At 38.2% G+C, this 18,333-nt stretch overlaps 1 protein-coding gene across 1 annotated transcript in view; it reads right to left on the bottom strand.

Annotated features, from left to right (window-relative positions):
* The window catches only part of afmid (arylformamidase), a 30,432-nt gene extending 13,895 nt beyond the window's left edge, over positions 1–16,537 (bottom strand). Inside the window, exons 1-6 of the mRNA XM_060844475.1 lie at positions 16,508–16,537; positions 14,209–14,299; positions 6,815–6,919; positions 4,224–4,272; positions 3,899–3,984; positions 3,326–3,398 (exon numbers count right to left, since the gene is read on the bottom strand). Of these exons, the coding sequence (XP_060700458.1) occupies positions 3,326–3,398; positions 3,899–3,984; positions 4,224–4,272; positions 6,815–6,919; positions 14,209–14,299; positions 16,508–16,537 (434 nt within the window). The remainder of the gene's footprint in view (positions 1–3,325; positions 3,399–3,898; positions 3,985–4,223; positions 4,273–6,814; positions 6,920–14,208; positions 14,300–16,507) is intronic.
* Positions 16,538–18,333: the final 1,796 nt, after the last annotated feature.

Below are 18,333 nucleotides of genomic sequence, written 5' to 3'. Positions count from 1 at the left end.
CTATGGCTAGGGCAGACACTCAAAGTCATGCAGTAAGTCACATTGTCCTGGGAAGAAGGAAGAATGCAACACTGGATATTGTGAGGGCAGTCTTTTTTGGATGATGTCTGGAGGTCCAGTGGAAAGAAGGAGCGATGTTGCATATTCTCAGAGAGCGGCAGGAGGTCCTCCAGAAACATAGTCAAAGTGCATGGGGAAATGTCAAGCATGAAGTCTGGGTCAGGTCAAGATGACCTGAATGAAGTTCTAAATTCTTTGACCGCATTTAAGTCACTTTAAAAGCCAATCCTTTCAACTGGGGAGGTGATGGCCTATGGGTATTACTGCTGGACTGTTATTTCAGAGATCCAGGTAATGTCTGGGGACCCAGGTCCTCTCATGGATTTGAATTCAGCAAAGGTCTGGAATTAAGAGTCTGATGACAACCATAAAGCCGTTGTTGATTGTTGGGAAAAACCTAGGAAACTGCCATCTGGCCTACATGTGATTCTAAATCTTCAACAACTCTTAACTGGCCTCTGGGAAATTAGGGAAACGCAATAAATGCTGGCCTAGCCACTAGTGCCTACTTCCCATGAAAGAGTTTAAAAAAACTGCAGAAATTGTTCAACATACCAACAATCCCTATCACTAATATTCATAAGCTTACTTCACCCTCACATTTTTAAGGTCAGCCACATCATCCAAACAGATTGCTCAGTAGACTGGAAGCAGTGGATGCAGTGTACATGGATTTTAGTAAGGCATTTGATAAGGTTCCCCATGGTAGGCTTATGCAGAAAGTCAGGAGGCATGGGATAGTGGGAAATTTGGCCAGTTGGATAGAGAACTGGCTAACCGGTCGAAGTCAGAGTGGTGGTAGATGGTAAATATTCAGCCTGGAGCCCAGTTACAAGTGGAGTTCCGCAGGGATCAGTTCTGGGTCCTCTGCTGTTTGTAATTTTTATTAATGACTTGGAAGAGAGAGTCGAAGAGTGGGTCAGTAAATTTGCAGACAATACGAAGATTTGTGGAGTTGTGGATAGTGAGGAGGGCTATTGTCGGCTGCAAAGGGACTTAGATATGATGCAGAGCTGGGCTGAGGAGTGGCAGATGGAGTTCAACCCTGTCAAGTGTGAGGTTGTCCATTTTGGAAGGACAAATAAGAATGTGGAATACAGAGTTAACGGTAGGGTTCTTAGTAAGGTGGAGGAGCAAAGGGATCTTGGGGTCTATGTTCATAGATCTTTGAAAGTTGCCACTCAGGGGGATAGAGCTTGTAAGAAGGCCTATGGTGTATTAGCGTTTCATGAGCAGAGGGATTGAATTCAAGAGTTGTGAGGTGATGTTGCAGCTGTACAGGACCTTGGTAAGGCCATATTTGGAGTAGTGTGTACAGTTCTGGTCGCCTCACTTTAGGAAAGATGTGGAAGCTTTGGAGAGGTTCAGAGGAAATTTACCAGGATGCTGCCTGGAATGGAGAATAAGTCGGACGAGGATAGGCTGAGAGTGCTAGGCGTTTTCTCATTGGAACGGCGAAGGATGAGGAGTGACTTGATAGAGGTTTATAAGATGATCAGGGGATTAGATAGAGTAGACAGTCAGAGACTTTTTCCCCGGGTACAATAGAGTGTTACAAGGAGACATAAATTTAAGGTGAACGGTGGAAGGTATAGAGGGGATGTCAGGAATAGGTGTTTTACCCAGAGAGTGGTGGGAGATGGAATGCACTGCAGTGGCAAAGTCAGAATCATTGGTGACCTTTAAGTGGCAATTGGATAGGTACATGGATAGGTGCTTAAGCTAGGACAAATGTTCGGCACAACATTGTGGGCTGAAGGGCCTGTTCTGTGCTGTATTGTTCTAGACTTCCCTCTCTCTTGGAGGATCAGGTGGAACACGAACTGGAACAAGCTGAAGCTAACCAGAGGAGGAAGGCTGTGACTGCATATCCTTATGCCCATGGAGAAGACAATGCTAGTCATTATTGGAATGGCCATTGTCAAGGTCATGACCAGAGACAGGGTTGAAACCAATGAAGCTGACAATATCCTCATAAATAGTCCCCCTCACCTCTCACTTCCTCCTAATTCCATAACCTCTTCTGATTTCCTAGCCTCACATAGAATCATAGAGTCATACAGCACAGAAACAGACCTTTTGGCCCAACTCATCCATGCCAACTCGGTTTCCTAAACATAACTAGTCCCATTCGCCTGCATTTAGCCCATTTCCTTCTGAACCTTTCCTAACTATGTACCTGTCCAAATGTCTTTTAAATGTTGTGACTGTACCTACTTTCACCACTTCCTCTGGCAGTTCATTCCATATATGCACCATCCTCCAAGTGAAATGTTGCTCCTCAGGTCCATTTTAAAACATTCCCCTCTCACCTTAAACTTTTTCCCATTAATTTTGAACTCTTTTAACTTAAAGAAAAGACTTTGGCTATTTACCTTATCTGTCCTCCTCATGATTTTATAAACTTCTATAAAGTCATCACTCAGCCTCCTACACTCCAGGGAAAAGAGTCTCAGCCTCTCCTTGTAACTCAAACCTTCCCACTTTGGTAACATCCTTGCACAATCTTTTTTGCATCCTTTCTCATTTAATAACATCCTTCCTATAGCAGGGCAACCAAAATGTTCCATCTCTTGCTTTCCACTCTTCCCCTCTTGACATTAGTCTGAATTTTTCACTTTTCAGATATCCAAGTTACCTGTCACCAAGGGCAGATGGCAAGGGTAATGCAAATGGCAGCTCGGAGGGTGAGGCTGTGAATGAGTTCAACTGCAAAATCAACTAATGTTCAGCCAGGTGACAGAAGAACACACTGATGCGTATGCTGAACAAAAGGCCTGCTGAATTCAGAAGCCTGCCAAAAAGCCAGTTTCCAATCTTTAGTAACATAAAGATATCCAAAACCAACTCGGTACATATTTTTGTGCAAAACTTTGATTCCAAACTTTCTATCATGTCAACATGCTTTCTTTCAAGCAATTGTCAACTCCATTTGCCTGCTAGTGAATCCAACTATGATGTAATATCTTTAATGTTGATGTCACAATTTTCATTGCAGCACAAGAACAGCCATTCAGAATGCTGAATTGTCATGCAAGATCGGTTTCTTGCTCATGCAAGATCAGTTTGTTGGTATGCAAGCACAGGCTGCTGCCCTCAATTCTGTGGATTGCAGGTCTCGGGGCGGCGGGAGGCTTGTAAATGTCACTGCAACAAATTACTGGAATAATTTTGAGGCACTTTGCTATCTTGCAACAGTTACTCCATGGAAGAACCTTTTCTGTTTTCCAGCCTTGAAATTCATACATGTGATGTGAGATCTTACCTCAAAGAAGAATACTGTTGCACAGTAAAAGCTACACTACGTCGGACTTGAGATACAATTAGGTCCATATTACCTGAGAATCCAATGAAAAAATGTCTTAGAATTTAATTTTAAATTACAGTTTCTAACAGTAACAGCAAATTTGAAGCTGGTGTTAGATCATTTTATTATCCAAAACAAAAATGGTCCTAAGCCAGCTTCTTGAACTGATTTTTACCCAGAGGCCTCCTTGTTGGCCTTCACTTCCGTAACAGATGAAGAAAGTTACAGCACATTGAACAGTATTTATTAGGAAATTTTTATTTTGTCAGCGATTACAGAAAAGTTTGATGGAAATAACATATAATAAGAAATGAGAATAGCAACAAAGAAAATACACCTAACAAACAATGATTTGATGACACCAATTACTCTTTTTGTAATGAACTCATGCTGACAATGGAGTGGCCTAAATACTATTGTATTAAGATTTATTTCATGACAAATATCGAAGAGATGAAAAGTTTTGAACCACAACATGATCTGGAATTTCCTGGTCTTGCTACTGTTGGTAACAGGCTCTGCTCTACCTACCTTTTGGGGCCAAGGTGTAATCAACAGCAACAACAATTACTCCAGCTTTAGTCAATGGAGGCACCATGAAACCAGACAAGTCTTTGCTGAAATCAATGATAAATCAATATTTTAGCAGAATCACTCTTTTATACGTCCCGTGGTAACAAACTGTAGAATTAGGATGTTCAAATCATGTTAATTATCATAATTGGACCCCCAGTAACTGTTTTCGATCACAATGTACTTATTACTCTACTACTGGTTTCTATTCATATTTTATTTTTGACTTTTTTTAATATTGATTATATGGAATAATTTGTCAACATTGTTTGCTAAGACTCACCTCAGCAACTGCCAGTAACCTCCGTGAAAATAAATCAGCAGAGCTGGTGCTGTAATTTTACCAAAACAACATTAGTGTTAGTCTGCCTTCACTGCATTCACATTCATCTGTATTTGTGTTACAAAAGATTTAAAGAAAGCAATTTCCAAAATCAGCATGGTATTATATATACACTTGCAAAGATAGAGTAGCAGGCAGTTCATATTTATTTTATTGACACAATTATCTTATAAAAAACTCAAAAAGTACTTTTTTTAGTTTCATTGTCTATTTTAAGGCCTCTGTTTCTTTCTCTGATGTCCAAATTCCCAGTATCATACAGCATTTCCAGATGAGAGGGTGAACAGCTCATCTAACTATGGTATTTACAACTGGTCACTAAAACAAGTCGTATTTGGATTTCCAGTGAATAACTATTTAACTATTGAGCTCAAGAAACTGATTTCAGATCTAAAGGTGATGCAATGTTCATCAGTTCACCAACAACTGGCTGTTTGAGATGCTTAACTGAAACTCTAACCCAGTGGGTTTTCTACAGACAGGATTACTGCTTTCCAACCAGATTGCATTGAATGCTGCCTCTCTCGATAATCTTCTGAAAGCTTTGTTGGGGAGACAATTTACATGGAAAATATTGCCTGTCCCCAAGCTTTCAATAGACTGTGATTTATTATTCAGCAAAATAAGACAATTACAGTGTCAATTTCATATTCAGTATGCCAAGGGATGATGTTTCAAGTTGCACAGGAACACAAAGAAGCACTTTGGGAAGTGAGTGATTGTAAAAATTACTTTCAGATCAAGCAACCTGATTCACTGATAAAATAATCCAGATTTTAAGCAAGGTCTTCCCTTGCATTATGTGAATGATGTTGGATCAGTTTCAAATTTGAATTCTTTGGGTCTTGGTACAAGCTCAGATCAGACTTCTAAGTTACTGTTACTTCAAAGTTATTGTTAAACTGTACATGATGGTAAGACTGCAGAGCAGCATGCTGGATGCTGTACAGGATCCGATTTCTTCACAAAACACTAACACACCACTGTTGAGGTCACAGTGATATTACAGTCCATCTCAGAAGCTCATCTATATATTCACTAAAATATATTTTCTATTTTACATGTAATGCACTTTTCTCTTTAGCTCTTTGCTGAAAATGTGTTGCTGGAAAAGCGCAGCAGGTCAGGCAGCATCCAAGGAACAGAAGATTCGACGTTTCGGGCATAAGCCCTTCTTCAGGAATCACGTCGAATCTCCTGTTCCTTGGATGCTGCCTGACCTGCTGTGCTTTTCCAGCAACACATTTTCAGCTCTGATACTCCAGCATCTGCAGTCCTCACTTTCTCCTCTTTAGCTCTTTGCCAACTCTTGCATTTGAGTTTACTCATAATCTGCATGATAACTCATTAATATTTTTGGATTTAGGTCACTTGTGGAAAGAGACTTTGCCTCACAAGTGAATATTCATGCACCAGATGAGGCTGCACAACTTCTCCGTGCTAGACTCTCATTGGAATTGACTTAGTGCTATTGACAAGAAATCATTGTGTGAAGTCACAAGGGTACCATTTACAAGTTGTCTTATTTAATTGCTTCACCATATCATGTGGCACACAAGCAGGAGATAGTTTATTCAGAACCAAAATCAATGCACTGGGAAATTAAATCAACTGATTTTGTAGATAAAATGTGACTGTAACTTGTGGTGAAGTTATTAATAAATCACATAACAGTCAACTCGTCTTGTCATGGTCATTAGTAAGGCTTTCCGATTTTTGAAATGTAAGATGGTAGCAATTTCTAAATCACTGGGAATGTTGAATTGCAATACTTCTTTATTGCACAAGCACATGTCAATAATGCAAGTGCATGGAAATGAATTACATCCAGCTAATGCGTTTTATTAACAAAGTTTACCTGGCCAAATAAGCCTTCAGCTTTTATGCAAATCAGATCCCTTAGTCCCAGGTTAGATGGTAGATGTCCATTTGCTACTTTGACAACAAGTATTCTATTTATTAGGTGCTTGTTTACTATCATATGAATCGTATCTCAACAGCAGAAGAGTTAATGATATTCAATCTATATTGGGAGCCATACAGACCAAGAAGGTCCAAAGTCTGATTTTACAACAATCGTGGACACTATCTCAGTGCGATGAGAATGGTGTTTATTGATGGAAAGTGGCAAACATTCTTTTTAAAGTGTCAGATCTATCCACTTGCTGTAGTACCTAACCTGCACATTAAATTTCAATTGAATTAGATTTCTTTGCCATAGTCCCATGCAGTCAAATAACTTGGTGTAATTTGTCATCAAGATTTATACATGAATAATAGACATTCAGGGTAAAGGGCTAGGATACACCTGGGAAATAGATTTGGGCAAAGAATCATGACTTCAGAAGAAATGGATCCAGAAAAGTGTCAGGGATAAAACTGCTTCCCCAAATGCAATTCCTATTACAGCACATCAAAAAAAAGCCCAATTAGCCCCAACAATATAAATATTTACTGCAAGAAAGCATTTATCCAAACTGACTTTCCAGTGAACTAAAATGATTAATGTTGGATTATATTCTTCCACAAACCTGGTGATGGATTTGGAGGGAGATAAACATCTAAGGTTTCACCATCTCCTTGTCCGTATGCAACATCCAACCAAGTCTGAGCTACACTGCGACCTTGTTCAGTCCCTGAATGGTGCCAAAAACAGTGTTTATTTTGGGGTGAATACACAAGTTACTTCTTTAGAAACATGGTAGTGACACAGTGTTTTGAAAGGCAACATTAGCATTATTGAGATCTGTATACAGATGTCGAGTTCCCGTTTGGCTATCTGAAACTCTATCACCTCAGAGTCAGAATGTTTTAAGATAAATCATATCCTCTAATCTGACACTTTGTGCTGTAGTGAGGAAGTGCTGCACTGTCAGAAGTGCCATCATTCAGAGCAACGCTGGCAGATTCCTCAGAGCAGGTCACCAGTGAGATCATACATTGCTTGTGCCCAATAAAAATATTTTGGTATGTCATTCCATTTTTTAATTTTCCTGTTTTTCATGTTTTTGTTACTTCATTTTTTGTTTCACTCTCAGGTGCTTATATACAACAATCAGTTAACTCTTTCTTTGTTAACATTTAATTATTTTCTGTGTATGTTTTAATGTATAATAATCTACTTGTTTTTTTCAATGTGTAATGATTCTGAAAAGGAAATAATCAAAACATTCGAGCATTTATATTTCTAATGTAGCTATAATTCTTTTGTATCCAATACCAAGTCCACAATGATAATGATCTGAGCACTCCCTTTACCCATTCAATCTTCTCCATCTGTTGGTGATTAACTGAAAACAAAAGATCCCTTCCATCTTGGATTTCTTTCCCAATTCCAATGTATGCAATTTAACAAAACTTTCTTGAGTTAGAGAAGGAGGGAATGTATTAGTTAATAAACAAGAGGAAAATGAAACTTTAAAAAAATCTATACTGATTAGAAATGCCAAATGAGTAAAAAGATAAGAGTAAAAAAAGAGAGAAATCCATCCTTTCCTTTTCACCTTCAAGACAGGGGTGTTGAGTAAATATTCTTCAGCTGTGACACTGCATCACTTTTAAAGATAGAATCAAATCTGTCTGCATAAAGGTTAAAGTTAAAAATCACACAATGCCAGGTGATAGTGCAACACTTTTATTTGGAAGCAGTGGTTTTGGAGCACTGATCCTTCATCAGGTAGCTGTGGGACAGGATCATAAGACACAGAATTTACAGCAAAACATCACAGTGTCATGCAGCTGAAATGATATATAGAACAAATCTAGATTGCTGTTAAGTCTTTCATCTTAGAATGGGTTGTAGGTTTCAGTTCATTAATATGTAAATCCCAGAACTTCTTTCAAGTCGCATTCCCTAGATAACTTAAGCTTTTATGAAAAAAGGTGGCATTTCAGCTCAGACAATGCATTACATGTGTGATGTTAGAGTCTGTCAGACTAGTTCTATTTCCAAAGTAGGAATTCATAAAATATTGCATGGATTGACTGCTGCATTGACGGCCTGCATGTTGTGTGCTTTTTGAGCAAAATAGAATGTATCTGTAAATACAATTCAGCAAAATAGAATGTATCTGCAAATATAATTCCTATTTTGGAAATAGAACCAGTCTAACTCAAGATTGGGATACAGACCGACCCTACCCTCACACCTTTAATACATTGTCTGAGCTGAGATGTCAGTTTTTTTTTAATAAAACCTTAAGTTATCTCCAGAATGTGACTCAAACGAAGGCATGGGAGTTACATATTAATGAACTGAAACCTGCAACCCACTCTGAAAGATGAAAGACTTAACAGCAATCTAGGTTTGTTCAACGCAGGTATACCATTTCAGGTGCATGACACTTAATCTTTTGCTATAAATTCTATGTGTAATGATCCTGTCCCACAGCTACCTGATGAAGGAGCAGCACTCTGAAAGCTAGTGGTTCCAAATGAAGCTGTTGGACTATAACCAGGTGTAGTGTGATTTTTAACTTTGTCCACCGCAGTCCAACACATCATGCATAATGGTTAGACAGGTCATGGATAGACTGGATGTTGTGTGTTGGAACTAGCATGTTTGATCCCTCATGGTTTGTAATTCTACTTAAATACATACACACTGATAAAGTGATAACAGCTGTCCAACTGTTTCAACAATGTCCCTCCTCAGGAGCTAATAAATATTTAAGATGGCTGATATAAATGTATGGAATGTGAAACCCCCATTGTAAACAGTTAGCTTATCACTTGTAGACTGCTCCACTCTTTGCCAGTTTCCTGAGTAAACCTCATGTGGTACATAATATATACACGGTACATAAAGAGACGATATTTACAATTGTAATGGTTTCAATAGTGTGTGTTTTCCATTCCTTTTGTGATGTATCACTTGATGGTGGTAAAGGCTTCAGTTTCTCTGATAGCATCCATATGGTTTGTTGTCACATGTACTAGCTGATGAGCGTCTGTAAGCTGTATAGTTACACTCACTTCTCGGACTTCATTTACATGCAAGTGTGCCATGGATGGAAGTTTGGAAACACTGTTCCTTGGTTGGTTCTTCTTCGCATGCTGCACTTGTCACACGATGGATTTCTCTGGTACTTGTGCTTCTTACCATAGTTTAGCCTGATGCCTTCTTGCATAACACAATTTGCATAAGCCACATGATTTGAATATTTTGCAGACCTTATTGACGGGTGTAGATCAAAAAGCTGCAGGCCTGCTACAGTTGCTTCAAACTCGTGTCCATCCAACTATGATACTTCAAATGATACTTCTTTGGGTTTGCTTAGAAGGACTTTTCTGAAGAATTTAATGGGTAGAGAGGCAATGACAAATTCCATCAACCTTTCATTTAAATTAACTTCAGTGAAATAACATTCTGTACTTTTGCAACAACACCTGCCAATGAATTGGCCAACTTTTTCAGCAGAATGTTGTCGGTATGACAAGACCTCAAGCCTATGAATCCTGAATTTGAGTTAAACTTCAAACGGATCTTCTAAAAACTGAAAAATGTTGTCAGGGTCTTTGTGGTCAGCAGATTTTATTTTTCTTATCCCTTTATGAGGCTGGTACAATTACGCCATTTAAAAAGGCATTTGGATGGGTATATGAATGGGAAGGATTTGGAGGGATATGGGCCAAACACTGACAAATGGAATTAGATTAATTTGTGATATTTGGTCCGCGTGGATAGATTGGTCTGAAGGGTCTGTTTCCATCCTGAAAAGCTCTATGACTTAGTGATTCTATTTCCCAAAGCAATAAGAATTTGACTTAAAGTATTTTGTATTCAGTGAAATAATGATTTTCTTTCTTTAAGTAACTGAAATTACGATGATGTAATTGAATGCCAATTCAAGTTCAGACGTTTTCTTTCCATCTATACTGTACAGCATTATGGTTTTAAACAGTGTCAGTAAACAAAGGATCTGTAATACAGTTTAATATGTTTCTTACTTTTGTCAATATTGATTTCTATATTTTTGTCTCTTTCTTAATGTTGCTGCTTTAAAGTTTCTGTTTTTGAAAAATATCCGAGCAGTTCAAAGTTTGGGAGAAGATTTGTAGCTTGGGTGCTCGTTGTTGTGGTTCTGTTCGCCGAGCTGGGAATTGTGTTGCAGACATTTCGTCCCCTGTCTAGGTGACATCCTCAGTGCTTGGGAGCCTCCTGTTAAGCCTGTGAAGCTTCACAGGAGGCTCCCAAGCACTGAGGATGTCACCTAGACAGGGGACAAAACGTCTGTAACACAAATTCCCAGCTCGGCGAACAGAACCACAACAATAACTGAGCAGTGCCAAACATGCCCAAAAGTGATATGGGTGTGACACCATATGCACCTTTTCTGCTCCTTTTGCACTATTTCTGAAAAATAAAATTGCAGAATCAACTGATACCTGAACATAGGTGAGGCCTTAATAATACCAAGGACAGTCCTTTTCCAGCATTTTGGTGACACTTTATCCTAGGATCACTTTGCTTAATGGGAGCTAACCTGGATTTCTTACAAAGCTTCTTTTCTTATAAATCAGACATACCGAGGCCTCCCTTTTTTTTAAAAGGCGAGTGTACTGAGATTACTGTGCTTCAGTGCAGGGTGTAGCACTTTGGTCTCGACTGTCCGTTGTCAATTTCAGCTTGGAAGAGCCACAGTTAGGACTCTTCATAATCACCGCTGCTTTCACCTTTACAACTTTTACTACCAAATTACTGCCAATAGTTTTCAGGGCCATTTAATCCCACCATGATGTTTCTTGGATCTAACACCATGACCAGTATGGTGTAGCCTGTGTGCTCCCTATATGTATCTTATGTGGTAAATACTATGGACTAGGTGCTTGAAAGTTTATTAACAACACTATTTATACTGTTATAAGATCTGAGACTTACATATAATCAGGTTGTTATGCTTAGTAATGTTATGGGTGCACAGCATAACTGTAACTCTATACATGGGTGACTATAGTAACTACATACTGCTAATGTGACTGCTACTGAAAGTGGGCTGGAGATACCAGAATGTCACATGTCACGATGTTGATCTTCATGTCATCTAACTGACTTCAAGCTACATGCCTTTCTGTAATCTATACAACAACACAACTACTTTCTTCATATTTCCTTTCATTACTTGTTTAGAAATATTGCTTGTCACTATGGCTGAGCCTGACATTATCATCAACCCCAAACTACTCCCTTGCTGAGATCAATTAATTTTGCTCATCAAGGGAGTGAAACTGGATGATTCCTCATTAATGACTGTAAACCTCTTGGATTATCCTGGTGTGATCAAGATTTTTTTTTAAAAAGCTGAATATATCTCCTGCAAGCAACCTAAAAGAGGCATTAAAAATTTATTGCTCAAATTCAGACTTGTTTCATTTTAATATTGTACGAGTGCTAAAATTGACTAATGAGCTCCTACTGAAGATTGCACCTGATATACAGAGAATCAGGAACAAAATTCCTTTATGCAAATACAATAAAAACAATTAATAGAGAGACAGACATATCAGAGTGTATTAATGTTTGTTTTTACTTTCTTTATTTTTCTAACTTATTCATATGATTTTGTACTTAATGTTGGACTTTCTAATTCTTTAGTTTTAAAAAATTTTTCCAAATAATTTGTATTTAAGAAACTGTACCTAAGATCATACCATATATGGCGACTTGTAAACTTTTCAATGTGCATACATGTGACAATAAAACTAATTCTAATTCTAATGTTTGTTTCTCATAATGAAGTTGCAAAGATAGTTCTTATGGTTTTGATACTGAATTAGCAATTTACAGCATGAAGTTCTCGTCAATGCTAATTTGACCCAGCAGCAGCAGTTCACTGGTACAGTTCAGTAATGGCCAGTTCCATTGCTCTGAAACTACTAATTCCTGATGAAGGGCTTATGCCCGAAACGTCGAGTTTCCTATTCCTTGGATGCTGCCTGACCAGTGCTTTAACCAGCAACACATTTTCAGCTGAAACTACTAACATCAACATTAGACTTGAGAGAGAAACAATGAAATTTCTTTGTAATCTGGACTGGATCGTTTTTTTTTATTTATCTGCAGATTCCTTTCCTCTCTTTGTAGTTGAACAAATGTAATGCTGAGAGTTGTCATTCAGTTTAATTCGTAAACCGATTATTTTCTTCTACAGTAGGTAAAATATTGAGAACACTGCTGGGATAAAAAAAACACTTGGGACAATCAGTTATACTTATGTTTGTTTGGTGTTACATAAATAAAGAACACAAGTGCACTAATCCACATGAAGGGAAATTTTACAATAAAGGTAGATTGGCACAGTTATCTGCCCTGCTGACAATGGACAATATTTTTCTCTCTCACAGCCTTTCTGCTGACTGGTGTTATGCCAATTCTTTAAAACCTTCACTCCAGGCACAAGAAAAACATCAATGAAAATATCAGCTCTAGAGTGTTGAGTGCATCTTGAAAGATCTATGCAAAGCAAGTACTGTTTTTTATTACTTGCTCATTGAACATGGCAAAGCCAGCTCTTACTGCATATCATAAGTACAGTATTCATTCTGTTATTATCCTAGCTGATGGTATTACCAGACAAGACAAATCCGAGACAGGAACCTGACTTGATAGATCATAATTTTTTATACTTCTTTTTTAGCAAAATGGTTTCTTGCTACACTGTTAGAGGACAATGCTGCAAGTTTTGCTTTAACTATAGATTGGAAATTTATTACAAAAGACATGGAGATAAAGTAGAATCATCTAAACTATGTTTTTATAATATTAATTCAAAGAGTTTAAACACTAAATACAGATTTTATCCCATTAATCCCTAAGCTTTTCTTTGTAGATTGAAAATAAACAGCCTTTGTAAAGTATCCTGAACACCCTGATACAGTTCTCAAATCACTTAAAACTATTCAAACCATCACTCATATAATCATTACATCAATATTCTCGTATCTAACACCTCAGTAGGTTTAAGTCACTTGGGTTTCAGTTTTTGTACTGAACCATGATAGCTCCTTCCTGGTATCTTCTTTAAGTATCATATACTTGAGTTTCCCTGCACTCAACTTAAATAACCAATTTCCAGTTTTTTTATCTGGTATGAAACCAATATTAACTCCTCCGTCTAAGGCCCTAATTCATTATATGCTTCTCTTAGGAACACTATTATATACAGTCATTCTGTTTGAAGGTCTTAGCAAGACTAAAAAAAAATCCATGTTTAAAAACTAAAGGACCCAAATTTAAAGAAATTGCATTCCAGACTTCTATAACAAACCTTTGAGGGCCCATTATTTACTATAATGTGTCACAAGCAATTAAAAATAAACAAAGCTCCATTAGTGCACCAAATGCATCAACATTACAGCCAGGCTTCAAAAATTATTTTTTTAAATGAAATTAGTGTGGTTCCTTATTGTGTCATAGAACTATACAGCATGGAAACAAACCATTCAGTCCAACTCGTCCATGCCGACCAGATATCCTAAACTAATCTAGTCCCATGTGTCAGCATTTGGTCCATAATCCTCTAAATCCTTCCTATTCTTATAGCATCAGCTTATTCAGCCTCTCCCTATGTCACAAACCCTCCAACTCTGGCAACATTCTTGTAAATCTTTTCTGGACCCTTTCAAGTTTCACAACATCCTTTCTATAGCAGGGAGACCAGAATTACAAATGCATCACTCATTATTACTCATTTAGGCAAGCCGCCCAATACATATCATTGAAATTACTTATGACCGAGTTCTCTTTCATCGAAAAATGGCGCAGGATTGGACAATAAATGCAGCTTTTCTAACAATATCCTTATATCCTGAGAACAATTTAACAACATTCTTAAAACCCAATTTGTGGAAATAGCAGGTAACAGCCACCAGATGAGCAACTGTTTGCAAACTGCAATATATATCTGGCATTCTTGGGAGTACTAACCTTTAGTCATTTCTTTGATATGAGCTGCTATTACAGTATCCTTGTCCATTCGGTGTGACCAGCAGCTTGGAGAATACTGCTTATTAAGTTCCTATAGTAAATAAAAATGTAAGTCCCACATCAAATACTCCCAATTTAATCAAAGCAATCTGATTTTGATTCTCAGACCTAAGAATCAAGTACATTTAGTTTCTTATAAACTGCTAAATATCAATTTATATTCAGAGCTCTTTTCACCAATATGAATCACCTGTTCAGTTGTAACTTAGTTATAGAAGATAATTTTAATTTTGAATATACAATTAGGCTCTTCTGCCAAAGATTTCATCTGCACTCATGAAGACAGTTCTCAAGAAATACTAATGTAAAAGGGTGGCACAGTGGCACAGTGGTTAGCACTGCTGCCTCACAGCGCCAGAGACCTGGGTTCAATTCCAGCCTCAGGCGACTGACTGTGTGGAGTTTGCACATTCTCCCCGTGTTTGCGTGTGTTTCCTCTGGGTGCTCCGGTGTCCTCCCACAGTCCAAAAATGTGCAGGTGAATTGGCCATGCTAAATTGTCCGTAGTGTTAGATGAAGGGGTAAATGTAGGGGAATGGGTCTGGGTAAGTTGCACTTCGGTGGTTCGGTGTGGACTTGTTGGGCCAAAGGGCCTGTTTCCACACTGTAAGTAAGTAAAAAAAACAAGACTTATATTGTATGCGAGGAGAACGCTGATTGGTTGGCAAATGGACCCTGGTTGATAGAGGGGATGCCATGGATAAAACACTAATAAGATGATGAATGATAGACAATTGTCAAGCTTTGTTTAAATTTAAAGTAGGCATATTGATTCTGATTGGTCAACATATTTACCTGAGGAATTAACCAGAGAATTGGCTGTCCTTTATTTTGTTGTGTTGAAACAAGCACATTGTATGTATGTTTTCTTTCTGTTTGCCAAGAATGTGGCCCCTTGTATTAAGACATGTAGCTTCATATAAGCACAAAAGTGCCACACTATGAGCCGACCTAACAATCCTAATTTGTTTGTTAGCATGACTATTTGTACACTCAGGATTATTTGACAAATTCTGTCCAATTAAACATTCACACCTATTGTTGGACACTGTGCTGCAGGTTTTGCAAGCACAAGCTAGTTGAATATTGTCAATACCTTGCCTTTTGTGAGCATCCAAAGGGATGCGTTGTTTAGCACGATCTGCCAATCATTGGGATGTACCTACATTATACAGGCAATGAAATTCATATCACACAACACTCATTTGTGTGCTTTACAGAACATCTTTTTAGCTTAACAGTAGCATCCTATTAGTTGCAAGCACGACTTGTGTTGTTACTGCATTGTTAGCATGAAACAGCTAACAATTTTTGTGAATTATCCTGATGTCAAAACATTTCAACAAAGTATATCCTTTTTCAGCAACACTCTAATTGTGTAATGCCAAGCAGCTATTAGAAAATAAATAAAAAGAAATGAAACAAACATGGAACATAAAAGCAGATTCCATAACTTTGGTTTTCCCAGCATAGAGCTTTGGATGCATGAACACTTATCATGATTCAATATATTTCAAAGGAAGGGATAAAGAAATCATTCTGGTGAGTATTCTGTATTCTTGTTGTTAATTTATGCCTCCTGAAACACAAATGGATGCAACCAAGTCACAACTTTCTCGGCAGCTCAAACTCATATAATTGGGATACAATAGGCATTCTGTGCACCTAGAATCATAGAATCCTTATAGTGCAGAAAGAGACTATTCAGCCCTGAAACACTTTCACAATATAAGTTTTGGTAAAATGCCAAGTGTATTTGGTTTGCTGCTTTGCTATGCTATTTTAATCCAATAAATATTGCTCAACGCAACACAGACCAACTGGATCGCAGATGTCCAGTTTTAAATTTAACTTTTGCTTATTAACTCTGATGGTTTCTTATTTGCAGTAAAGATACAAGGGTACTAAGATACTGCTATGGTTGCCGGGACTAGATCTGTGCTCATATCCTATAGGATTCAGGCTCAATTAAACACATCATGTGATAAAGTTGAATTGTGCAGACCCCAGGATATGGTTCTTAATCAAGTGACAGCTAAAAGAAATTTAAATTCAGCTTAACAGCTCCATTAATAGAAACACACTGAGATCTTGTTTGCAACATGCCTGTCACTGCAGTGCTCATCTTCTGGTTTCCAAACATACTGAGAGCCCATTTAGAGCACAAGGTACGTACTGTTTGTTGATCAGGTCTAGAGAGGAGAGGATAGATGAAAAAGAGCTAAACAATTTCACTTACGTCTTTATTCATTTCCTTCCAAAGACTCATTCTGTTCATTATTCAAGTTCCCCTCAGATAGTTGGATCTTGGCTTGGAATCCTATAGTGTCCTACCAGTTGAAAGAACAATGATGAACAGGTGAGTTATTCTCAGCATTTTAATGGACTTTAATAATTGTTTACATATGCATTATGCAGAGTCTAAGGCATTGTTTCAATTGTTTGTGTGGTCCTGTATTGCATTGCTTACAGCATATTTTAATATCAAACTAAATGTTAACAACATTGCAGTGGCTATCAAGTTCCAGCCTGTACTTAAGCATGTTGAAAAAACATGCAAGTTTCCTGACTAGGAATAGTTATTTCAACCAACCTGTTTAGACATGTTACATGCAGCCCCTGCACAGGTGGAACTCAAACTCAGACCTTCTGGCATAGAGGTAGGGGCACTATCATCTGTGCCATAAGACCCATTTCTGACATGGCTATACAAGCAAGAAAATGGGAGAATCTGCCCAAAAATGTATTTAAGTTATTCCTCAGAGAAATTAAGACATCCAATCAAATATTAGCTATTCACATTTGTCACCTCAATAAAGCATCTTAATTTTGTTGCTATGTATTGTGCTAGGCAGCTATTTCTCTAAGAGCGAGCCATTTAAAACCAGTAAATTACTGGTCCCACTAAGATTTCAAACAATAAGAAGAAATTGAATAAATCTTGGTAAAGTAAAATCTGAATAAACATTAGTTCAATAATCTGAACCATATCCCCAGCTGGTCTCCAGAAAAGTCGCTTCTAGTTTTAACAAGTAGGTTGTATGGGGAAAGACAACTTTTGGCTTCATGAGTGAATCAATAATTTGAATACAGGAATGGACCTGCATGCTTCAGATCTGAACAAACTTTCGCATCTAATGGCTGAACTACAGGTAAAGTACAGGTGTGGAAGTACAGGTTCTTCCACATTCAACAAAAATTTACCTGTACTTCCACACATGTCATCTACTGTATCCTTTGCACCTGATGTGGTCTCCTCTATATCGGGGAGACAGGACACCAACTTGTGGATCATTTCAGAGAACATCTCTGGGACACCCACACCAAGCAACCCCACCGCTCTGCGGCCGAACATGTTAATTTCCCCCTCCAACTCCACCAATGATATGCAGGTCCCGGGCCATCCTCCATCGCCAAAGCCTAACCACTACCCAATGCCTGTAGGAAGAATGCCTCATCTTCCACCTGCACCCACAGGGAATCAATGTGGCTTTCACTTGCTTCCTCATTTCCCCTCTCCCCCCCACCTTATCTCAATCCCAAGCCTCCAACTCAGCACTGCCCTCTTGACCTGTCCATCTTTCTTCCAACCTATCTGCACCACCCTCCTTTCTGACCTATCAGCTTTTTCCCCACCATCTTCATGTACCTATCATATTCCCAGTTAACTTCACCCCAGCCACACCCCCTCCCATATATCTCATAGTCCCCCTGGCCCGCAAGCCTGATGAAGGGCTTATGCCCAAAATGTCGATTCTCCTGTTCCTCGGATGCTGCCTGATCTGCTGTGCTTTTCCAAGTGGAGGGGGTGCATCTGTTTGCGAAATCCTCAGTATCCAATGGAATGTTAAAGCATAAGATTTTATAATTACGATCAAAGCAAATATTATTCTGAATTCTATTTCTCAATTGAAGCAGATGAAACACCAAAGACAGACTTCACATATTTGTAGATTCTAGATGAAAAGAAACAAAACCTTCCTTTGCAATAACATTTATCTCAACAAATACTTTGGTAGTTTGCTTTTCAGGATCAAAACTCGACAAAGCTCATATACAGCAGAG

This window comes from Hemiscyllium ocellatum, chromosome 25 (genome assembly GCF_020745735.1).
Source record: "Hemiscyllium ocellatum isolate sHemOce1 chromosome 25, sHemOce1.pat.X.cur, whole genome shotgun sequence".
Taxonomy (NCBI): Eukaryota; Metazoa; Chordata; class Chondrichthyes; order Orectolobiformes; family Hemiscylliidae; genus Hemiscyllium; species Hemiscyllium ocellatum.
The sequence above is the reverse complement of the archived record's forward strand: the minus strand, read 5'-3'. Positions and strand labels throughout refer to the sequence as shown.